Here is a 22,973-nt window from a genome sequence, read left to right as displayed (position 1 = left end):
TTACATTACAAAGACGGGGTGCGCCGTGTCAGGTTGCCATTATAGAAGAAACCCCCTTTTCAGGTGCAGAAATGAATCTCTTTTTGATTGTGGCACCTGGTGGACCAGACTCCATATGAGAATCTATCATTTTAAGGCAAAACTGTACATATTTATCTTCACTGACCCTTAACTGGCTCATTAGGTGTATTGGTGCTTTCGTATTCACTGGATTTGAAGTTCGGGGTCCGTTCTCCGTGCTACCTGCCTCATGGCAACCCGTTTTTAAAGCCACAACCCCAAAGTGCGCCAGCTGAGGAGTGCTCGGCAACACGACCGCACTGTGCGCCGCCTGCCTCTGGATCATCGTTGCTATAGCGGAGTCAGGTACGTGCATCTGCATTATGTTTGTCCGTACATCCTCTTTAATGAGAACAACATATGTATTTTATGACGGCGGCTCACTGGTCTGGTGAGCATCGCCTCATCCAGACTGCTGCATGCGGTCCGACGGGCTGCAAAGACGCCTCTGAATGAGAAATCTAATTGATGTGATGTAGTGAGAGACCTTCACAGAGGAGATGAGAGGAGGGCTCGGAGTTTTAATGGATGCTGTTCATCTGCATTCTTCAGTTTTCACCCTCGGAGGCTGATTATTGTGATTTTTAACCCCTCTGTTTGATTAGAATGCGACAATTGTATCCCTGTTATACGCGTCAGGAGAAAAAAAAACCCCATCCACAGTCATTTTTTTTTTTCTTTTTGTCCACGTAGAGATTGCACAGAGGAGTTCACATCACATCCTTTCCCTGGACGCTCTGCTGTTTGACGTAAAATAGGAAGCACGGACAGTATCAGTACCCATGGAGACAGTGAAGTGCACTGATCTCCAATGCAGTGATGCTGTTGCATAGAGACTGAGAAAAACTGAATTTCAAGGTTGATGCACTGAATGACAACACGGCTATTTTAAGCAAGAGCCACCTTTTTTTTCTCTCTCTCTCTCTCCCTCTCTCGCTCTCTCTGCCTGTCTCTCAGATTACCTTACTTGTTGATTTAATTTTTTTTTCTCCTTCTTTCTTTCTTTTTTTTTTTTCATTGGAACAGGATTACACAACTCTCCAGAGCCACATCAAGAAAAAAGACATGGGAGTGGGCCACCGAAGCCTCACAGCGTTTCGAGGCGAAACTCTGAAGTGCAGAGCCGCTTGATTTATTAAGTGGATGTAGAGCCTGGACAACATCTGGCTGTATGATGCATTTCACCTCCCCTTAGGTTTTGTTGTAAGCGCCGAGAGCAGAGCAGCCATCACCCCTTCAGTGCTTCACCTGAATGGAAATATGGACACCTTCAATGGAGGGATTTTAACTCAACATGCCCAGGAACTATGAGGTATGCTGGACTGTTTTCATATCAGCAATTCTGCATGAACAATGTACCCAGATTTCGCAGATTTGAAATTGATGATGAGATCTGGAGCTTTTTAAAGACACAGAGCATGTCAGAACATGATGCACAGGACATGGAGAACATGTGTATTTGCACTGTGCAGCCGAGGACACCGAGTCTTCGGTTTTTTACTGTTTTACCCATAAACATAATGCTGCTGCGAAGAGGAGATGGAAGAAGAAGATTGGATGGAGACCAGGCAGTGCTGTCAGGCAGCTGATGAGATGATTTCCTCGACGTAAAGCCACTTAAGGGGGAATGAAAATGCAAAGCTGTTTGACAGAAGTAGAGCGTGACAGATATATCGCTTGGCCGATATATAATCCGCACATATTGTCCTATCACAGATATATCGTTTTTGGTTTATATGTCGTATGCCGATTTGAAAACTTTCTTATTACAGATGATGATGCAGAAAAAAGATGCTTGGGGTAATTTATAATAAGTACGTTCACGGTGAAGTTTCCTGTAAAACCGCAAAAAGTCTTTGAGGGATCATTACAAAAAATCTGTGTATATCAGCCGATATATCGATATTGCTATCAGCATCGGCCCCCAAAATTGAGTGTCCTTCGAGCTCTTGTTAAAAGTTTTAAAGGTTTGATGTGAGACACGGTAAACCCTGACAGGCAGTCGGAGATTTGAGGAGGGGATAAGAGGGGATTTGAGTCCCGATGTTAGCAAAAATAACTCAAATGCATCCCCCTCGTCCTTCCCGTGGCAGAGAGTGTGCAGAGGCAGAAGAGTTGTTGAGGTGAATATGTAAGTCTGACTCATTGATCCTTTATCTGACTGAGGTTTGTGCAAGTAAAAACTGTGCTGTGTATTGATAAACCCACAACGCTGCCCGTGGATTCGTAATTGGGCCTTTTACTCTCGGTACCTTCCCTTCTCCGTCTTTTATCTCAAATCTATAACACTCTCCAAGCTATTTGTGTCATACTATATTGCATATACAGTCGTGCCGTCTTCATGATCAAAGTCAAAAGTAGCAACGTATAGTCGCGGAAGAACAAGAGGATGATCGAGACACTCTACTGCCTGTAGTGCTCCCATAATCTTCCTATCAACATCAAAAGTACGAACGCTTAGTCATGGAGGGGTGTGAGGGTCATAGAGACGCCCTGCTGCTTGTAGTACTCCTAGTATGTTCCTTTAATACTCCTATGAACATTCAGTAGCATCTGTTCTGCTGAAAATACGCCACATCTGCAACTGAATATGTAAGGCGCCCTGCAGTGGTGTCCTCTGGGAGGCGTACATGGGTGTGTGTGTGTGTGGGTGTGTGTTGGTCGGCGGTGTGGAGAGAGGGTGGGCCATCCCTAGAAAGTCACAGACTGCTTACAGTAGACATTTTTGCTGATAAATGCAGCTTTTTTTTTTTTTTTTTTTTTTCTACTTCAAAATATACATGTGAGCCCTGCAGGACATTTTGTTTCCAGGCAGAGTCCGCCCAGTTAAGTCTCAGCAGATTCAGACAAGGTTGGAAATGGATGCACTCAGTCTGAGATATAACTTACCAAAGTGCACGAAGTCGGTGCCTACAGGTCCTGAAATAGAGCGCACGCACGTGATGTTTCAGCAATACTTTCAGTTTTTTTTGTTTGTTTTGGGAATCAGTACAAATAAAAGACAGACTGAGAAGTGATGATGTCATCTGGAGCGGCGCCATAGACAGTGAATAATAGAACAACAGCCAGAACACTATGAGCGGCAGCCATGGTGATTCTGCTGCTATAAGGGCACATCTAGTGATTCACCGCTGAGCTCTGTTCAGGAAGCTCATTTACATGAAAGAGCACACGAGCCCCTTGTTTCGGTTTCTAATGATGTCTGTAAACTAGCTCAGTGAGGGAATGTCCATCTGCATCTGTGTGTGCTGGAGGTGTCGCCTTTACGTTATGACTAACTGCTGGGTACTTTTAATTATGAATCCAATCTCGTGCTCTTCACTTGATCACACCGCTCATTCAGCTTGACGAGCCCCGTCTTGGTAACCAGGCAAAGCTGTCTGTGTTATTATTGACAGGATTTTCTCACCACAAGGTCTATTTAGTGGGTGTTTAGATCACATCACAGTTTTACTGTAGAACCGAACTGTAGATGTGAAATTACATTTTTTTTAAGCCTTGGTGAAAAAACAAATCTCACCACAGGATGTTTTGTTTCGCTGTAGTCTTCCACAGTTCCCAAAATGTCTTAGGCTCACAGACAGACACGAACATGCATTGAATCTGGTTTTATGAAAAGGTCAAAAAAGTTGTATATTGTAGCTTGAACTCTCCCTCTCGCTTTTACCTTCCAGCCTGGTCACTCAGTAGGGATGTTGGCTGCCGTGGAACATGGTCCCATCCTCTGCAGCGACTCCAACATCCTCTGCCTTTCGTGGAAAGGCCGGGTCCCCAAGAGCGAAAAGGACAAGCCGGTGTGCCGGAGACGGTACTATGAGGAGGGCTGGCTCGCCACAGGGAACGGGAGAGGAGTTGTTGGGGTGACGTTCACATCGAGTCACTGCAGGAGGGACAGGACTACACCTCAGAGAATCAATTTTAACCTGCGAGGACACAACAGCGAGGTGTGGTCTTGACTCTAGCGATGTCGCTCTCTTTTCTATTTTCTGTATTTTTTTAATTGAAAAAAAATACATCTCATTTCCCCTTTTAAAGTAATCTCCTTCCTTCTCTGAACCCTCTCTGACAGAACTAATTGTAAAGGAGGGTCTCCTTAAATATCTACGGAGTATAGATAAAGGTTAATCAATCTGATATTGAAATGTCGTTTAATATGTGCAGTGAACGCTGTTTATTAGGACGATGTGTGAAAAGAAGAGGGATAAAATCAGAGTGTACCACTTGCATATTGTTTAGCTCATCAAATCCAAACTGCAGTTTCAGATAAAACAACGTCATCTCTCTATTTTCTCTGCGTGTGACTCTCCTTCCAACTGCAGCGGACTTTGAAATCACATTCAGACAAAAAAAAAAAAAAGAGCTTTTTTTTAGCATTGTGCTCCTGCTGTGTATTAATCATGAATGTCCCTCTGTGCAGAGAGGCACCTGTGTTTGCAAAAAAAACCAAAAAAAACCAGTAAAAGTGTTTTTGCACATTTTTGCAGGTTGTCTTGGTGCGTTGGAATGAACCCTTTCAGAAGCTCGCCACCTGCGATATGGAAGGAGGTATATTTGTGTGGATCCAGTATGAAGGAAGATGGTCCGTGGAGCTGGTGAACGACAGAGGAGCCCAGGTAGACACTTTTTTTTTTCCCTGTGTCTTGAAAAGAGTCTTTGTAAATATACAAACGATCTTGATGGGGAAACATTTCTTTCCTGCAGGTGAGTGACTTCACTTGGTCACACGATGGAACTCAAGCCCTCATCGCGTACCGGGACGGCTTTGTGCTGGTTGGCTCGGTCAGCGGGCAAAGACACTGGTCCTCCGAGATCAACCTGGAGAGTCAAATCACCTGTGGCATCTGGACGCCCGATGATCAGCAGGTACGCATTGTGTGGATGAACATTCTTTATGTTGTAAAATGTAAAGGGAAATTACATCTGGGGTGAGGGATTTCCTCTCGCTTTAAATCCCTCCCTCGGTAGAAGCTGAAACGACTTAAGTAATGGGCTTCTTTGCAGCACTGTATGCCAAGTGTTTAATGCTCCAGAGCATTTTCATCATTAAAGTGTAATGTGCGCTGCTCCCTCAGGTCTTGTTTGGTACAGCAGATGGTCAGGTGATAGTGATGGACTGTCACGGGCGAATGCTTGCCCACGTTCTGTTACACGAGTCTGATGGGATCGTGAGCATGTCCTGGAACTGCCCCGATTTCCTGGTGGAGGACAGCACGGAGAGCGACACTGACTCGGACGACAATATTCTGCCTTTAGGTACAAACGCGGTCCCCCTGCTCATAAAAAACTGCCTGCTACCTTCTGTCTTCTAGTGTACTTACTTTTGTGTTGTTCCTCCAAGTGCGCAGAGTCAAGCCCCTGCTGACGGTCACCTTCCTATCAGGAGACATCAGTCTGATGAACAACTACGACGACCTCTCTCCTGCCGTAATTCGCTCAGGGCTGAAGGGTAGAAAAAACCCATGTTTTTTTTCAAGTATGCCTTTGAATTGTGTTGCTCATGTGACCCATAACACGCACATTTCTTGTACTCCCTTCTTTGCACAGATGTTGAGGCCCAGTGGTGCTCCCAGGGAGACCTCCTGGCTGTGGCCGGCATGGAGAGACACGGGCTCCCTGCAGAGTCCGCCTGCGCGTCCATAATGAGGAACGCCCTCGTTAAGTTCTATAATGTCCAAGGAGAACACATCTACACTTTGGAAACACCGGCACAGGTTGGTGCTGCACAGCCTGAGGGATGCAGTATAATCAGACTGTGCAACAATAGCGATTTCGTTATGTGAGAGAGAGATGGGCTGACGTTATATGAGTGAGTGAAGGCTACGCTTGATCGTGATTGATTGTTTTCCAGAGACCCATCACCACCATCTGTTGGGGTCACCGAGACTCTCGTCTGTTCCTTGCGTGCGGGCCGGCGCTGTACGTGGTGCGCGTGGAGCACAGGGTCGCCAGCCTCCAGCTCCTCTGCCAGCAGGGCATCGCCAGCGCCCTGCGAGAGGAGAAAGACGTGGGCAAACTGAACATGCCCTCGCTGCTCTGCTCCTACGTCACCACCGCTTTCATACCCACCATCAAGGTGCGTTGATCTTCCGTCAATCTCCGTGCGGCAGCAGCCACAGGCGGCTGCTCACCAACTTTTCTTTCACTGTTGTGATGCAAAACCGCTGACAGAGGCGTGTTTTCGTTTGAGCATCCAGCAATTCTACAGCTCTTTCCTCTCTTTGTTCCAGCCCCCAATCCCTGACCCCAACAACATCCGTGACTTTGTCAGCTATCCCACAGCTGGGAATGAGAGGCTCCACTGCACCATGAAGCGTGCGGAGGACAGCCCCGAAGCGGGCGGACCCTGCTACACTCTCTACCTAGAATATTTAGGAGGACTGGTGCCGATTCTTAAAGGAAGGCGCATCAGTAAACTGCGGCCCGAGTTTGTCATAATGGATCCAAAAACAGACAGCAAAGCAGGTGGGACTACACCGTACAGTGTCTTTTACGTTTCATAGGAACTATTTCTTTGGTAGAAAGTAGTTTCATCAACCACATAGGCTCCTGTGGCAGCCATTTTCCTTTGACATCCAACTCAGGGGGAGGAAGCTCAAACGGTTGCATGTTGTATAAATGTTGGGAATCTGACAAATTGTTGTGAAATTATAACAATGTGTGAGATTCTCTATGTTTACACAACTGGTATCCTGGAAAGCAGCAGGAAGCCGTTAACCCAACATGTGCGATGTCAGAGGAAAATGGCCGCCGTGCGGATGTGGTCTGAATAAAAAAAAAAAAACACCCATAAAACTGACTAATTAACATGTCGTACCTTCTTTGTTCTCGTCATTTTGCTTTGCTGTGTATTTGATTTCAGACTGCAGTAGGCTAGCTGCTCATCTGTTCTTCCACTCTTATTGCTAGGTGTTGCTTATCGGCTGCTAGCTGGGACAGACATGAGAGTAGTATCGATCTTCTCGTCTAAATATTGGCCAAAAAGCGACTATTACACAAAAAGAGGTGAAGTGAAATCCCGCTGAATATACAGAAGCAAAAAAACCAAGCACTCTTTTTCTTGTTGTCTCAAATAAAAATCTGCACCTGGCTCCCTTGTGCTCCATTTTTAAAACAACCAGATAATCACATTCACCTTGAGTAACTAAAAACGAATACAGACTCTGGTGATGACTACTGTTGTCTGATGTAACAGTCTGAGGCTTGACACAGAAATAGCCTGCACGGTGTCCTGACTGCACTAGGTTTGCCTTTAGCCTGTGGTCCGACCGAACACTACCTTGCTTTTTAATAATGGTCTTTACGCAGGGCTGCTTTGATGCCATAATGAGGACCGGGCTCAAACTCACCTCTTCTGTTTTGTGAATATTTGTTTCCAGAGGAGGTGTGTGTGAATCCCATGATCTCGTACACTGACAGCTGCAACTGCTCTGACTCCAGTGACATTGAGCTGAGCGATGAGTGGGTTGGGAAGAAGTCACCGAAGTTATCCCGAGGAAACAGGTCACCCCAAACTCTGCATGTCAGGAGTTATATAAATGAACTTCAAACAGGCCTGAACTACATCAACGGAAAAATTGCCATGTATCCAAAAGGAGAAAAAAAAGATGATTGAATGTTTGAATCTTTGTGTCAAAGGATGAACATGGAATTGAGAAAATCCCCCAAACTTTCACGCGCCAATCAGGAAGGCCAACGATCGCCGCGGTTGCCGACGAAGAAGCCTCCAGCTCGGTCTCCGAGTCTGACTCGTCGAGAGTTTTCAATGGATGGCATCACAGAGGTAAAAACCTGCTAGCGATACTGTCGTACCTGAATTGGTTCTTTGTCACATATGTCCAAATAGATTCAACTGATTTTAATGTAGATGTTCTAATGAATAACTGTTCCTGTAAAGTGCATGTTCCTCTGTCAAGCAACAAGCAAATTATAGCATCTTAATAACATTTTTCTATTTCTCACTACCTGATACATCACACCTGTAGGCGGCTGATTCATTTCCTTGATAACTCTCGTCTTCATTTCCATATCTCCTGCCTCACAGCACAACTACCTTGCTCAAGTCACGTCCAACATTTGGGGGACCAAATTCAAAATTGTTGGACTCGCCTCCTTTCTCCCCGCCAATCTTGGTGCAGGTAAATGTCGCACATACGCGTCGTGAGGACCATTCTGCCGAATTTGACAGATGAAACAGTCACCGTGACTTTCTTCTGTGTTTCAGTCATCTATAAGACGAGTTTGCTTCATCTGCAACCCAGACAGATGACAATCTACCTTCCAGAAGTGCGGAAGATTTCTCATGACTTCATGAGCCTGCCTGTGTTTAACCCCAATGTGTTCAGTGAGGATGAGGATGATTTACCAGGTATTAAAGAACAATATTTTGACAGTATTTCAGTTAATTTAGTTTCAAAGCACTGACTAAATTATCTTTTTATTTTTTTTAAGTGATGGGGCCGTCTGGAGTGGCAGGTGACAACCCTCCATGTACTGTCAACATTCCCATCGCTCCCATCCACAGCCCGGCTCAGGCCATGTCTCCAACTCAGAGCATCGGCTTGGTTCAGTCACTTCTGGCCAATCAGAATATTCAGCTCGACGTCCTGACGAACCCTACAGCCACGGCAGCAGCTGCAGCTGCAGCGGCAGCCGCTTCTGTCCCTGTGACCGATCATGGGCAGGATGCAGTCGCATCACCGTACCCAGTGCCAACTAGGTACTCGAACCCTGGTCAGGTGATCTTCAATGGGCTGGAAATGGGTCCTCTTCTTCCTGGTACTCTTCCTCCTCCACCACCACCTCACCATCTCCCGCCACAGCCTCACCCGCAGCGATCTCATGCAACGCAGCCCCGCCAGCAGCAGTCCAAACAGTCTCAACAAATGCAAACGCAGCAGCAGCAGCAGCAGCAGCAGCACCAACAGCAGCAGCAGCAGCAACAGCAGCAGCAGCAGCAGAAAATGCATCATCATCAACAACAGCAGCAGCAGCAGCAGCAGCACCATCTGCAGTCCACATCGCAGCAGCTGCAGCATCAGCAATTGCAGCAGCAACAGCAGCAATTGCAGCAGCAGCAACAGCAATTACAGCAGCAACAGATTCAGCAACTGCACCACCAGCAGGCGCTACATCAACAGCAGCAACAGCATCAACAACAGGTCCAGCAACACCAACAGATGCACCAGAATCAGCCGGTGACACCCCAACAACTTCAGCAGCAGCATCAGCTCCAGCAGCAGCAGCAGCAGATGCAGCTGCAGCACGAGCAGATGCAGCAGCAGCAGCAGCAGATGCAGCAGCAGCAGCAGCAGATCCGGCAACAGATCCAGGAGATGAGGCAGCAGCAGCAGCAGCTCCAGCAGCAGCACCAGCAGATCCAGCAGCAGCATCAGCAGATGCAGAGGCAGCACCAACAAATGCAGCAGCAGCTGAAGATGCAGATGTCGCTGCCCCCTCCTCCGACCGGCTATCCTTCCATTACTTTACAACAGATTCATCTTCTGCCTCAGATGCCTCCTCCCACCACTGAGCCTACAATCAACAGAGGGGAGCACGGACACACTCTGACTCTGAAACCAAGTCTGCCACGGACTTTACCCCCCTTCACTGACATGGATGGCTCTATGGAGATGCAGATGAGGAAGGCTAATCCCCCTCCTCCATACCCGGGCACCGTAGCGTCTGCAGCGGCTGCTACAGCCGTCACCACGCCTCAAACTCTTGTCACAAACTGTGACAGCCCAAGTGTCCTGGCGCCTGACCCCTGCCTCAAGAAGGATGAATTTTTGCTTCACCCTGTCACTTTGCAGTACCCAACACCTCTGGGATACGAAAGGATCACAACCTTTGACAGCAGTGGCAACGTGGAAGAGGTTTGTAGGCCACGCAGGCGTCTCGTTCGCAACCAGAATGCATATGCTGTCCACGGCTCGGCCACACTCAAAGTCACGTCATCGGAGAATAAAAAGATTCAGCTTCCCTACAGCTCTGCAACACTGAGCCGCCTCTCTGTCCCTCGCTACTCAATACCTAGTGGTGACCCTCCTCCTTACCCAGATCCGGCCAATCAAGTGAGTGCTACACTCCCTCCTCCGCAGAGAATTGATAGCAGCCTGATTCATGCCACTCTACGTCGTGACCGCAGAGACGTGGGACTTAAAGTGCCACAGATGATGGAGAGCTCAAGAACCCTTCCCTCCAAGGCTAAAATAAACAGTGCACTAGCGCTGAGCTACCAGCAGAGGGTGCCCACTGCATTGTACACATGCACTCAGTGCAGCAGTAACAACAGCAGCACCAGCGTCAGTGTCAGTGGCGGCGGCACTACAAGTAGTGGGATTGCGGGCGGGACGGTGGTGAGGCAGGACTTCCCACCGGGGAAAGGAGCTCATCACAGCACCATCATCGTGCACTCTAAAGGTGCGTCACCACTGGCCTCTCAGTCCTCGTACAGTCTGCTGGGTGCTGTTGATAACAGCAGGGACAGGACAGTGTACGTTAACTCCGCCTTCACCGAGGATGAGACTTTAAATCAGCAGTGTCACCTTGAAAAATCTGTACGTCAGCTGACTCTCGGCGATGTCAGCTTGACAGTAAAACGCCCTCCGCCTTATCAGTGGGACACCTCCACCACAGAGGAGTTCTGGCTCACCCCAGAGCAAACGATGTTAGCTCCTCCACCGGGACCTCATAAACCGCCTCCTATCCTCATCAGTCAGGCTCAGCACTTGGATGTGACCCGGCTACCATTTGTCCTCACGACTAAACCTCCAAGCAGTCCAAGCACAAGCACTCTTACTTTCCCGTCAGGTTACCAGATATCCCTCTCGCCTTTTCCTCCGGGTGTGGGTCACAGTGGTCCTTCGCTTCAGACCTTACAGAACCCCCCACCTCAGTGCTCCCCAAATGACGTGGTAACTTCCGTCCCTTATGCTCAGCAGGACCCCAACTTGGTCTTGCCACCGGGATATCCTCCCAATCTAGCTAACTTGGCGTGCTGCCCTCTGCCTCCAATGTACCCAGGAGCCAGCTCATGTGCCGGTCTCCAGCTGCACCCCGTCAACCTTCACCCCTGGAACCCTTACCCCTGCCCACCTCCCATGCAAGACCCTCCAGCACCTCCCCTCCCAACCAAAACGCATCAGATTTTAGAGAAGCCAATTCTGTCTCCACCTCCTCCTACTGGGCCGCCTCCTCCACCCCCTCTCCCTCCCCCTCCTCCGCCCACTGAGCTACCGCCATCCAAAAGTGCCACAGAGGATCTCGCAGAGTCTGCCAACAACTTTCCAGAGCCATCTTCCCTGAATGAAAGCCCTGTGCCACAGGAGTCGGAGCGCTTCAACAAGAAGAGCCGCAAAAGACTGGACAGCAGGGCCGAGGAGGCCAACATGCCCAACGTCTCTGAGAGCAAGTCCAGAAAGGAAGGGCGCGCGCTGTCTGACTTCAACACTCTCATTTCCAGCCCAAGGCTCGGCAGCAGAGAGAAGAAGAAGCCCAAGGGCCAGAGAGAGCAGCTCAATAAAACCAAGAAGATGGGCCGGACCACAAACGAGTTCCAGGACAGCTCAGAGAGCGAGCCGGAGCTGTTCATCAGCGGTGATGAGCTCATGAACCAGAACCAGAGCAGTAAAAAGAGCTGGAAGAACAAGCGCAGCATGCGCATGGCGAGTGAACTGGAGGAGATCAAGTGCCGCAAGGCGAACGAAAGAGAGGACCGTAGTTTGGGAAGCCAAGGGTTTGTCTATGTCATGGCCAATAAACAGCCACTGTGGAACGAAGCCACCCAGGTCTACCAGCTGGACTTTGGAGGACGAGTCACGCAGGAGTCAGCAAAGAACTTTCAAATTGAGCTGGATGGTAGACAGGTAACGTGAGAAGAAATCCTAAAGAATGTAGAGCTGATTTAGTTAACTCACAATAATACACATGCAGCGTTTTTTTATTAGGGCTCGACTGATATATCACAGATATCTGACTTTTGTTTCACCCCCTAATATTGGCAATGACATCAGACCCAAAAATCCAGTCAGCCAGTCAGTTTACACAATTTACACAGCCCACAAAAAGTTGCTAATATGTTGGTTAATACGTGCTTTCTGAAATTTCTACGTCATATCTGTCTTTTTTATAGGTGATGCAGTTCGGGCGAATTGATGGGAATGCCTATATCCTGGATTTCCAGTATCCTTTCTCAGCAGTGCAGGCATTTGCTGTCGCCTTGGCCAACGTGACTCAAAGGCTGAAGTGAAAAAGCTTACTTTGCGTTGTTGTAGACTAACTCAAAAGGAGCCACACTGGTCTTACCCCCCCCAAAGCGTGGGGCTAAAGCTGAGGAAATGTCAGTGTTGTGGTGGTTCTTTTGTCGAAAGATGAGATTAAGTAGGTCTTGGACGTGCAGATCTTTAGCTGTCAGCCTGTGAACGCAGTCGAGGTCGGTGGTCACGGAGTCTCGACGAGTAAACTCCATCATTTCTAGTTCACATGTTGAATGTACTCAAGCTAATTTTATTTATTATTTAAATGTTATTTAGTGAAGTAAAAGAAAAAAAAAAAAAAGTCAACCTTCCCTGGATAAACAAAAGGTTAATTAAGTACATGTTTGAATGGATTTTAAAAACAGTTTGGAAGTTTAGTAACACGTGTGGAGTCAAATGACGGCTAATTTAATGTGTTTAAAATGAATAAATATTTCATAAACGTTTGTAATGTCAGGGTTGCCTGCTTTGTGGCGTGCGGTGGCATTCAAAATTGCAAAAATGCATTTTGACGAAGCCATACCATACCGACACAAACACTGTTGTAATTAAGTTCTGAGTAGGTTTTTTTTTCAATAGCTTTATTTGTATCTTTATTCATCATTCAAACCTCATTTGTTCACGGCCATGATTTGATTTTTGGTCTGTTTACTTTTGTAACATGTCCTCTACGTTATGTGCAAATTGCTGAACATGCAATAGAAGAATATATTGATTCTGTAACTGCAACGTGAGGAGTTGAGTACAGTTTAACATAGTTTGTATATTTTCTATTCATGATACTTCTATGAAGTGGTGCAACGAACGTAAACATGAATTATTTTGGCCACAATACTGCAAATCATTTGTTCGGTCAGAGCCGCTGTGATCTCACGATGTATTGTTGATTTTTTTTCACATGTAAATTTACATATTCTTTTCCATTTTGTTAAAAAATTCCCCTATTAAAGTCAAATGCGTTTGGCTCAAAGTAAGAGGGGGAAGATGGTTGAGAATGGTCCGATCCCCACAGACAAATTTTCCTCTCAGTGAATCTCAAACTTGGTTGGCTCTGTGTTTGTTTCAGTGGGTATTTATGATGCTACTACATCGGTAGTTTGCCTTGTTGGAAATCAGTGCTGCTTTAGATAGATAGAGCTTGTGTGCAATAATGCTCCTACGTAGAACTGATGTTGTACTTGCAAAAAAGAAAATACAAAGCTGCTTGTGTATTAGTAAAAAATGACCGAACATCATTATATGCTTAGAAAAATGTGCTTATTTGTTGCTAATTTCAGTACGTTTTGTACATCACCTTTGCTTTAACATGGTACCAAGAGTTTTTTGATGTTACACTTGTAGAAAAAAAAAAGAAAAAAGAATGAGAACAATAAAAGTCGCAAAGGTATAAAATACAACATATTCAGATTTAACTGTTAGTAAGAGTGAGATTCATGTAGATTTGGTGCTAATGTATAAAGAAAACAAATGTGGAAATGTCCGGACATAACAGAAGGTTATTTCAAAGTATATGAGGAAAGTATTTTGAGAGAGGATACAGGACATTTAGTGCAGAGAGTTTTTCATTTAACAGCTTTTCAGTTAATGCAGCTTCAGAGACGTCAGTTATCAGCAATACTGCCTAATGAATAGTTGGTTGCCTGATTATAATTTTTTTTTTCTCTTATTTTGTGAAGGAAACAAATATGATACGACCATAGGTTTACACGGACCTATAGGCTGGCCAAAATCTAATAAAAAATACATTGTTCCAACTGCGTTTGTTGTTTTGTTTCATTTCCAGTTCGGCTCTGACGCAAAAGCTAGTGATCCGTGGGGCCCACACCAGTTTCCTCTTTAGTCTGTTTGTGTTGGAGTTATGTTTATCTTGTATCTTGTTTATTTTTCATGTCATGTATGTGTGTCATTGTACAATGTCACATGGGCGGGACCGGCAATAGCCTAAGGAGAGAGTGGTGTGAGCTTTGGTTTCCACATTTTCTATTGACTGCAAATATGAAAGGAAAAGAGGAATTTAAGGATCATCAGTGTCATTGGAGGTAAAGGCCCAAAATAAAACCACATTTTCTTTGTAATTAAAGGTGTGGAGTTGAACAACTGCATTATCATTTTATGAGCACTTACAATTTGTTTGTGTCGGTAAGATTTTGAAAATAACTTTGTTACAGTTTGTGTCTTTTTATATTTGATATGTAAAAATATAATAATTATGAAATGACATGGTTTCAGGAAACGCGACATGTCACTAAACACAAATGTGTCAGAAAACAGAACAATATGTCACTAAACACTACATGTCATGAATCGCGACATAACTTCACAAAACACAATAAAACACAACAAAATTACCCCTATAAAAATCAATTTATGCTCAGAAAAGTTTGCTGAGTTGTTGCTAATGTCGGTGTTCTTCACCTTTGCTTTAACATGGTGCCAAGTTGTTTTATGTTTAAAGTTTTGTCTTTTATGAGAAGTTGTTGTGTTTTGACCCTGAGGGCCACCATATATTTGAAATAAGAATATAACAATAAAAAACGTAAGTTCTAACACACACACACACATTTATAAACGCTATAAAAAAAACTTACATTTTGTGTACCTAGCTTCTGTATTTTTGTGTTCGCGGGGGGGAGGTTTAATCGCTGCACCCACCGGAAGCCGCGTGCATGTGCTTTTATTTTGAAAGACGCTCAGGAAGCAGTAAGCGTTTTGATGGCAGACGCGACAAGTCGTTGAGGAAACACTCGAGGACCCAGTCTGTGTGAAGAGAGAGGAGGTTTGTTGTCGCTGAGGAGCTGGACGACTGTCTCCTGCTGGTGTCTTCGGGACTCGTCCTGTCCTCCGTGTGTGTGTCACCGTGTGAATGTCCGTCCTGAACTCCGGTAACTGGATACAAAAGCCTGGGCATTAAAAATGGACCCGCACGCTGAAATTCAACAAGCAGGTTGGTCACTTTAATAGGTTGTTTAATAAAAGTCCGATAACCTCAATTAATGGCGCTGAATTAACTTATTTGAGTCAACGTCAGAAGCCACATTAACATTTAACTTTTTGTCAGGTATGTATGACTAACAGTCATGCGTCATTATCTTCATTTCTGTTCCTTCACTTTCCCTCATTTCCCGTTTTTCTTCTTCTTTCCAGATAACAGCCCTGCTCCTGCTGAGTCAACCGATCCTCCCCCGAGGATGACAAGACACCAGATCCTCACCTTAATATCATTAGCGTCTGTCAACTTCAGTTCAATGATCTGCTACTCAATATTAGGACCTTTTTTCCCCCATGAGGTGAGTTAAAGAAGTCCACATCACAGGGGACACATGACATGACCTGGTACAAAGAGCTTGAAGGTGAACTATGTACATTGAAGAAGAGAAAAGCTCTACATTGACTGATATTTAATGCCTAAACTGAATAAACAAACTGACCTTAGAGGAGAACACAATTTCTTACTGTTTCTCTTTTTTTTTTTTATATGTGGCGGACCCTGCCACCTTTTTAGCTCCAAACAGTGTTCTAGGGACCTTGTTTTCATCTGAGAACAGCTTGTATGGATAGCTTTATGTTACTATCTCATTAATGTAGTAATTAATACAATTTCGGATTTAAATTTCTACTACTAATAGATATAAAAGTTTTATTTCTAAGTTATATCGCGATACAAAATATGTATCTCAATATTTTGAAATCTCCTTATAGTTGGATGACAGAATGAATATCGCTCTAACCCATCAATATTGAATCAATGCAACAATGTTGGAAGGATTAACTCTTGGCACAAAATACGAACGCAATGAAATTTATGATAAATAATTATCAGTAGAACAAGAAAAACCGTCTGGTAAGTACAGGGTTCGTACGGGTGCTTGAAATCCTTGAAAGTGCTTGAATTTCAATGTTGTGTTTTCAAGGTCTGAAAAGCGCTTGGATTTTAGTTTAAGTACTTGAAAGTGCTTGACATTATAACTCTGTGTCTTTCACAAAATTGGGATCAGACTGGATAATTAATTTCTGAAGTTTTTGCTTTTATAAAATATGATTTTAGCTGTTTACAACATAATACAATGTACATAATTGTGATAAAAAGTGAAGAAAAAAATCACAAGTATATGTATTCCTTTAGATACGTATTTTACCCCAGCAATAAGGTGCTGGAAAATCTTAAAAATTACCCTTAAAAGTGCTTGAAAAGTGCTTGAATTTGACCTTGAAAAATGTGTACGAACCCTGTAAGTAACAATTAAGCCCGACCAATATACTGTTATACCAATTTTGTTACCTGGTATGTGCCGATATAAAATAATTTTTCATTGTCAGGTTGTTTACTCATTGTTTACCCAATGTTGTCCCACTGGCTGATGTTTAACCTTTTCTATTGGGTAATAATCTAGCTTCAAACTGACTCATAAACTGACACCTCTAAATGTGAGCTTATTATAATTAAAATAATATGATACTGACCCAATATCATAAACTGTGCGATGGTAACTGGCATTAGTAGTTCGTTGTTGTCTTGTTAAATGTGAACTCAAGTCTGCGGAAGCTCTGAGAAAGTGCAAATGACCGAAGTGATGTCTGACATCAAACAACAAGAAGCAAGATAAAATCAAACACCGCACACAGTCGAGACATCGTACAGCAGCAAAACAGCAACGCATTGTGTCTTAAATCAGTAGTAAAAAACATATAATGTGCTTTCTCTGATTAAAGAGTACGCACACAACATAAAAACCACCTGACATGTGGTGTTACCCAAGCAGAAGCATCTAAATGGAGGAGGAGGCTGAGAGGTAAAGACAGCAGAGGGAGAGGATATCAAGATGCTCATCTCAGATAAACTGCACAGTACAAAAGATACGAGTCTGATGCCCGAGGCCACGGGGAAGGACACAACGGCTTTACTTGTCTATGCAGTCGAGTATGAGTTTATGCCATCGCATCAACCTCAGGTCAACAGCTTTCAAGATGCAAGCAGTAGTTCTATCTGATTCAAACCGCCACAATTCAAACTGGTTTCCAAATTCCACATATCTCAATCCGACCGAGCATCCATGCGTTACGCTGGAAGTCCAATCCAAATAGGCCCCATCTTGCATCAACAGGACTCAAAGGAAACGCCATCGCCACCCTGGTGCCAAACACAAACAGGCACGACCTGTTTGATGGGACTGGGATCAGTTTGAGCATTACTCAGGTCACTCTTGAGCAGTTTTGGCAGTGTGACAGGACGCACTGTCCTGCCATCAGGGAGCTGTTGCTATGAAGGGGTATGTTTGGGCTCAGTCCCATTTACAATTGGTACCCTTTCCCCTCGTTGTCAGGTGCCACCTAGTCTGAAACACAGGATGTAACCTTTGGGAAGTTGTAGAGACTCAAATCAAGTTAAAAATAACAGTATAAAATACGGCAACACTGACATATTTTTCTCCATATTTACAGAGACAGATCATTGAAACTGGTAAAATCTTAAACAACAGCTGTTGTCTGCAATTAGGGAAGTGAAAACCTCTGTTTCAATCAAAGGGCATGCATTTAAAGTTGAGGGGAACAGCTGTGGATAAAGCACGTCATTTGTAATGCTCGTTTGTGCACCAACGTCACTGTGAAGCTCATAGATTAGACAACCAGTCGTGGCTCCTCAGTGGAATGAATGAGCGATCATGTGCTGGACATCAGAAAGCCGTCCTGGAGGCCAGTGAATGACTGGCTCTGTTAACCTCGTCTGACTGATGGTGGCAGGTACCATCAGCAGACGTCATGTGTCTTCACTGCCAGACAACGGTCAGGGCAAAGTGCAGCAGTAAATAAATGATGATGAAAATAGGGGCCCGGCTCTGTTATCTCTATATGTTATCACCTTTTTGACCCTTGGTGTTAATGAGTCTGTTACTTGGTGGTGTTTTGACTAGACGTCTCAGTTATTTCTCCTAAGGTCTGTAATGGATTACATGAATTTTTCTCCACAGGCGGAGAATAAGGGAGCCAGTCAAACTGTCATCGGCCTCATATTTGGCTGCTACGCCGTATGCAATTTAATTGGCTCATTGATAATGGGAAAATATGTAAGTATATGGGATTAATCATTAGTTTCTTGCTATGTGAAGAGTGATTTGCAGCACAGTGATCTACTCTCCTCTCTGTTGTTGTTTCAGATCGTGCAAATTGGTGCAAAATTCATGCTCGTGGCCGGGCTTTTTGTGTCGTCAGTCTGCACCATCATATTCGGGTAAGCGTTGGTCCAAATTACAGCTTTTTAAATGTTATTATTTATATGTTTTGTTGCTTCTCTGTGACGTTTAACTGAATATCTGTGGGCTGTGGACAAAACGAGCATTTGAAGATGTCGTCTAGCGCTTTTCAGCATTTTCTGACGTTTGCATCTTTAATATTGCAACTTTAAAAAAATGCGAAACGATATATATGTGACACATTACTTAAACATTTACAAATTCAGTAGGACTGAATGGAGCCGAGGCTGAGAGCTGCAGGCAGGGTGGGAAAGATGGAAAGTATTTAGAGGCGGATTAATGCAGACATTGTTTGCTGGGGTTTGTTGACAGTAAGAAAAAATACACAATCACACAAGCCTCACCATTTAGATAATCGTGGAAACGTGTAATTTAATTAATCGTCAGACTGCAAGGAAACAAAATGACGGAGCCTGCCATATATAGCACAGTATTCTATTGGCAAGGTGTTTTTTATAATTCTTTATTTGAATGTAGATAAGTGAGGAGCTGTGATTTAATCTGTCAGACTATTTAAGACCAAATTGACAGCCCACACAGTCAGTCCGAGTTTGTTTTAGACCTCCTTTAACATGAATTTATTGTTTGTCTCTTCTTGCAGATTACTAGATCGGGTGCCGTCAGGGCCCCCTTTCATTGCTCTGTGTTTTGTCGTGAGGTCGATCGACGCGCTGGGCTTTGCCGCTGCGATGACCTCCACTTTCGCCATGACAGCAAAAATATTCCCAAACAATGTGGCGACTGTGCTGGTGAGTGCAGACGAGTCTTGTGTGCGACAGGCATGTTGTTTGGCCATTAGAATCAGGAGCAGACAAGAAAAGCATTATAGTTCGTGTTGTTTTCCCCCGTTTCTCCCAGCGCCATGAAAAATAATAAATAACCTCTGGTTTACAGTCTGTGGAAATGATCTGATTCTTCTTCTTCTATGCACTGTTAATACAAATGCATACTTTATATTGCTGCTATTCTCTCTCTTCAGGGTAGTTTGGAGATTTTCACAGGACTCGGGCTCATCATGGGGCCTCCAGTTGGAGGGTGGTTCTATCAGTCTTTCGGATATGAAGTCCCTTTTCTGCTTCTCGGATGTTTCCTGTTGATTATGGTTCCTTTCAACATATACGTCTTGCCAACTATTGGTAATAGTTTGAGATTTCAGCATATTAATTGTTTGTTTTGAGTCATTTCTAAATATTTGGACTTTGAACGGCTTCTTGTGCTTCTGTCCACTCAGAGTCCGATCCCTCGAAGGATTCGTTCTTTCGACTTCTCACCAAAGTGAAAGTCGTCCTCATCTGCTACGCCATATTCACTCTAAGCGCGGGTCTGGGCTTCCTGGATGCCACGTTGTCCTTGTTTGCTATGGAGACGGTACATTTTTTTGTTTTTTAAATTAAGCCGAAACAAAAATGTAGAAATTAAATGACGCTCTAACTAGTTGCTTATCAGTATGCAGAGTATCGTTTTACCTCAATAAACTCCCAATAACTGCTGTAAGGAAGTTGCTGTACATGAATTAGGATCTTTACATTAGATGCAAATAAAGCTGGATTTAATGCACTTGAAAAACTCAGTTTTAGCAAATGTTTTACGAAGAAGTAAAAGCACTTTACATATTTGCTACACCTCAAGGAGTTATTGGTTAATATGTGTTCCCGAATCTAAAGCGTATTGTTCGTCTCTGTTGTGTCTAGTTCGGGCTCTCAGCAGGCTACGTGGGACTGATCATGCTGGGTCTGTCCCTGCCGTACTGTCTGGCGTCACCGCTGATGGGCTATTTCACCGATAAATATCCTGTGAGTGCTGAAGCAGCCATGGATAGCTCTCTCTTCGTTGCAGGCTTGTTATTTAGACTGTAAAGTTAATCCCTTGTGTGTGTTTGTGTTCATCAGGCCACCAGGAGCTGGTTCATGGTGATCGGAGGTGTCGCAACTGCGACTGGCTTCTGTTTCCTCGGCCCCGCTCCCTTCTTTTACCTCCCGAGGTGAAACTTTCGAGACCCTTTTACGTTAAAGGAACACTACCACATTTCTGGAACTGCACTTATTATCTGCTTTATTTCTGTTTTTTGTTTGTTCGTGTGTGCAGCCGGCTGTGGTTGCTGGTCCTCATGCTCGGCGTAATCGGGTTTTCTCTGGGCATGACTGCAATCCCGACGTTCCCTGAGATCATCGGATGTGCATAGTGAGTGGCTTCACATGTTGCGCCCTTACATTCATGACCTGAGTATAAGGTGAAACACACGCTGCACATTCTTTCCTCTCTGTAGTGACCTCGGATACGAAGAGGGACTGAGCACTCTTGGAATGGTCTCTGGGCTATTTGGGGCAGTTTGGTCCACAGGGTGAGTTCGAGCCGGTTGATTATACACGAACTATGAAATGAATTGTTGCGCTGGTTTCCTGTGATTTGATTTTTTTATGTTTTCTTCTGGGTTTTAAAGTGGAAACGTGTGTTTTTTCAGGATGTTTTACGGCCCAGTGGTGGGAGGCCTTATCACACAGCATCTGAGCTTTAAGTGGGCAGCTGTAGTCCAAGGAGGGTTGGCGTTTCTAGCGGTAAGTATCGGTTTGTTCGGACGTCATGAGCATTTTTATTGTCTTCTTGTGATTTGAAAGATCCCATTCACACTTTGAGACCATACGGTGGTTAGACGGTGGTTTTCAGATGCCAGTGTGACAGAGACAGCACAAGGTCGCGAAAGTTGCTCTCTTTAGTCGCACGCCATTTGTTTAAGCGGTGAAAAGGGATTCCAGGCCTGTAAGTCGTCCAGAGGTTAAACAAACTGCGAAAATTGATGGAAAAAGAAGCGTGTCATTCTGGTTTCTGAGCGGTCACACACATGAAACTCAAAGAACAACTCTGTCCTCAGGCCTTTCTCCTCGCTCTGTGTTATCTCTACGAAGGCCCACGGCGGCAAAGGTAATCATTAACCCTCAGATTAAAACACATGGCAGTGCTATCTCAATTCTGTATTGCTCGTTAACACTGACTCTGTGTTTGAATTCCAGCGCTCGGGAAGAAAGTCGGCGAAAAGATGAAAGCACTCCTCTCCTGGCTGAATGAGGCGCTCGCAGCGTGTGGGAGGACGCCGTAAAGAACAAGAAGTGTCAGCTGCTCGTGGGAATTAGCCTCCGAGCTACTCAAGTTTATTAATTCCATTTTAATATTTTTGATAAATCATTGTTGGTGTTGGAGAGAGGATAGTGATTTTACAATACGTAGGTTTTACAGTAAAAAACATTTTTTTTTATCAAGTGCCTGAAAAATCGTTTGTAGTCAGTTCTGCATAAATACTTTTTTGATACGTCGTGTTTAACAGTATTGAACGTACTGATGTCCACTGATGAACAGATATGCTGCATACTCCGCACAGGAAAAGAAGAAAGTTACCCTGTTCCGTGTGCCTGAAACTTACAATTCTGGTATTGTGACAACCTCATTGCCGAGTAACAGCGGTACGACAGTGTCACTGATTTTAAAGTTGGTACATTTAGATTTATATAGATTATTTCATATGTGCACTGATGTATAGTTGTACTATAGATGATGACTGTAACATGAGGTTAACCACTGGAAATCACAGGACATTTTAAGTCCAGATCACAAACTAAATGTGCCTTTTGTTCCGCCGCATTAATGGTCTTATTTTTCTACGTCACATGAGGTGGATTTTATGCCGATGAATACCGACCACAGTCGTAGTAACATGACAGATGGGAGCATGTTAAGTGTTAGACAGGTGACAGTGAACCTCTCGTGGTCCACGTGCATCTTCACTGTGGTCACTGATTTTATGTGTTATTTATGTGTTAAACTGATTTGAATAAAAACAGTAAATATATCAATGTCAGACCTTTCTATTTATTCACTCTATCAACGCCATTCATGTGCAGTGCACACAAATGGCATGATGATTAAAGGAACAGTTCACTCAAAAAAAAAAGTCTTTATCTACTCACCCTCATGCTGATCTCTGGAGCTTCACAGCAAAACAGAGTTGCAGCATTCTCCTCAACAACTGAAGTAGTTTGGGACTTTGTGTAAAATATTTTTTTCTTTCTTTCCTTTTTTCCCCTAAAATGAGAGATGTCGTGAATTATCTTTACACTGTAGTTGTATATTAACCAATAACTTCTATCATTAATGATTTGTGTATGTTTGACTTCACTCTTAGTACAACTATATTGTTCACTTTTATTAAGATGTGTATTTTGTTCCAGAAATATGAAGCAGATTTTTAGATATGGAAAGTGAGACTTTACATGTGATTCATAGAAAGATAAAAAAAACAAAAAACATTTAGAAATTAACACATTTTATTTTTGAACAGTTGTGAAGATGTGTCACATACAAACTTCAATCTCTCACAGGCTTATAAAATATAACTGTGATATTACAGAAATGTTGCTTT

The 22,973-nt window shown here is 44.1% G+C and overlaps 2 protein-coding genes across 3 annotated transcripts; both read left to right on the top strand.

Annotated features, from left to right (window-relative positions):
* Positions 1-109: 109 nt before the first annotated feature.
* tulp4b (TUB like protein 4b) lies at positions 110-14,068 on the top strand. 2 transcript variants are annotated; one of them, XM_030391427.1, is made up of 17 exons: positions 110-366; positions 1,087-1,372; positions 3,735-4,004; positions 4,545-4,673; positions 4,762-4,923; positions 5,133-5,313; positions 5,399-5,506; positions 5,605-5,771; positions 5,909-6,133; positions 6,288-6,522; positions 6,967-7,062; positions 7,437-7,560; positions 7,696-7,840; positions 8,102-8,195; positions 8,282-8,425; positions 8,509-11,924; positions 12,191-14,068. In XM_030391427.1, the coding sequence occupies exons 2-17, from the start codon at positions 1,355-1,357 to the stop codon at positions 12,305-12,307; spliced, it is 5,631 nt and encodes a 1,876-aa protein (XP_030247287.1). In that variant the 5' UTR covers positions 110-366; positions 1,087-1,354; the 3' UTR covers positions 12,308-14,068. The 2 variants fall into 2 exon arrangements, with proteins under 2 accessions (XP_030247287.1, XP_030247289.1); XM_030391429.1 differs by lacking the exon at positions 6,967-7,062 and having other exon boundaries at positions 113-366.
* Positions 14,069-15,009: 941 nt separating this feature from the next.
* slc18b1 (solute carrier family 18 member B1) lies at positions 15,010-22,407 on the top strand. The gene is made up of 14 exons (XM_030443215.1): positions 15,010-15,258; positions 15,459-15,601; positions 18,281-18,376; positions 18,467-18,540; positions 19,164-19,311; positions 19,542-19,698; positions 19,794-19,930; positions 20,254-20,355; positions 20,452-20,543; positions 20,648-20,743; positions 20,829-20,903; positions 21,024-21,117; positions 21,432-21,481; positions 21,571-22,407. The coding sequence occupies exons 1-14, from the start codon at positions 15,228-15,230 to the stop codon at positions 21,623-21,625; spliced, it is 1,350 nt and encodes a 449-aa protein (XP_030299075.1). The 5' UTR covers positions 15,010-15,227; the 3' UTR covers positions 21,626-22,407.
* The last annotated feature ends 566 nt before the right edge of the window (positions 22,408-22,973 follow it).

This window comes from Sparus aurata, chromosome 16 (assembly GCF_900880675.1).
Source record: "Sparus aurata chromosome 16, fSpaAur1.1, whole genome shotgun sequence".
NCBI classification, from domain to species: domain Eukaryota; kingdom Metazoa; phylum Chordata; class Actinopteri; order Spariformes; family Sparidae; genus Sparus; species Sparus aurata.
This window is presented reverse-complemented; position numbering and strand designations above follow the sequence as displayed.

Bases quoted from the DNA above. Each gene is read 5' to 3' on its own strand.
- tulp4b (XM_030391427.1), top strand. The intron at 6,134-6,287 runs GTGCGTTGATCT...TCTTTGTTCCAG, and splicing joins CTTTCATACCCACCATCAAG to CCCCCAATCCCTGACCCCAA. The intron at 8,426-8,508 runs GTATTAAAGAAC...ATTTTTTTTAAG, and splicing joins GGATGAGGATGATTTACCAG to TGATGGGGCCGTCTGGAGTG.
- slc18b1 (XM_030443215.1), top strand. From the start codon at position 15,228: ATGGACCCGCACGCTGAAATTCAACAAGCAG. The intron at 15,259-15,458 runs GTTGGTCACTTT...TCTTCTTTCCAG, and splicing joins CGCTGAAATTCAACAAGCAG to ATAACAGCCCTGCTCCTGCT. The intron at 20,904-21,023 runs GTGAGTTCGAGC...GTGTTTTTTCAG, and splicing joins GGGGCAGTTTGGTCCACAGG to GATGTTTTACGGCCCAGTGG.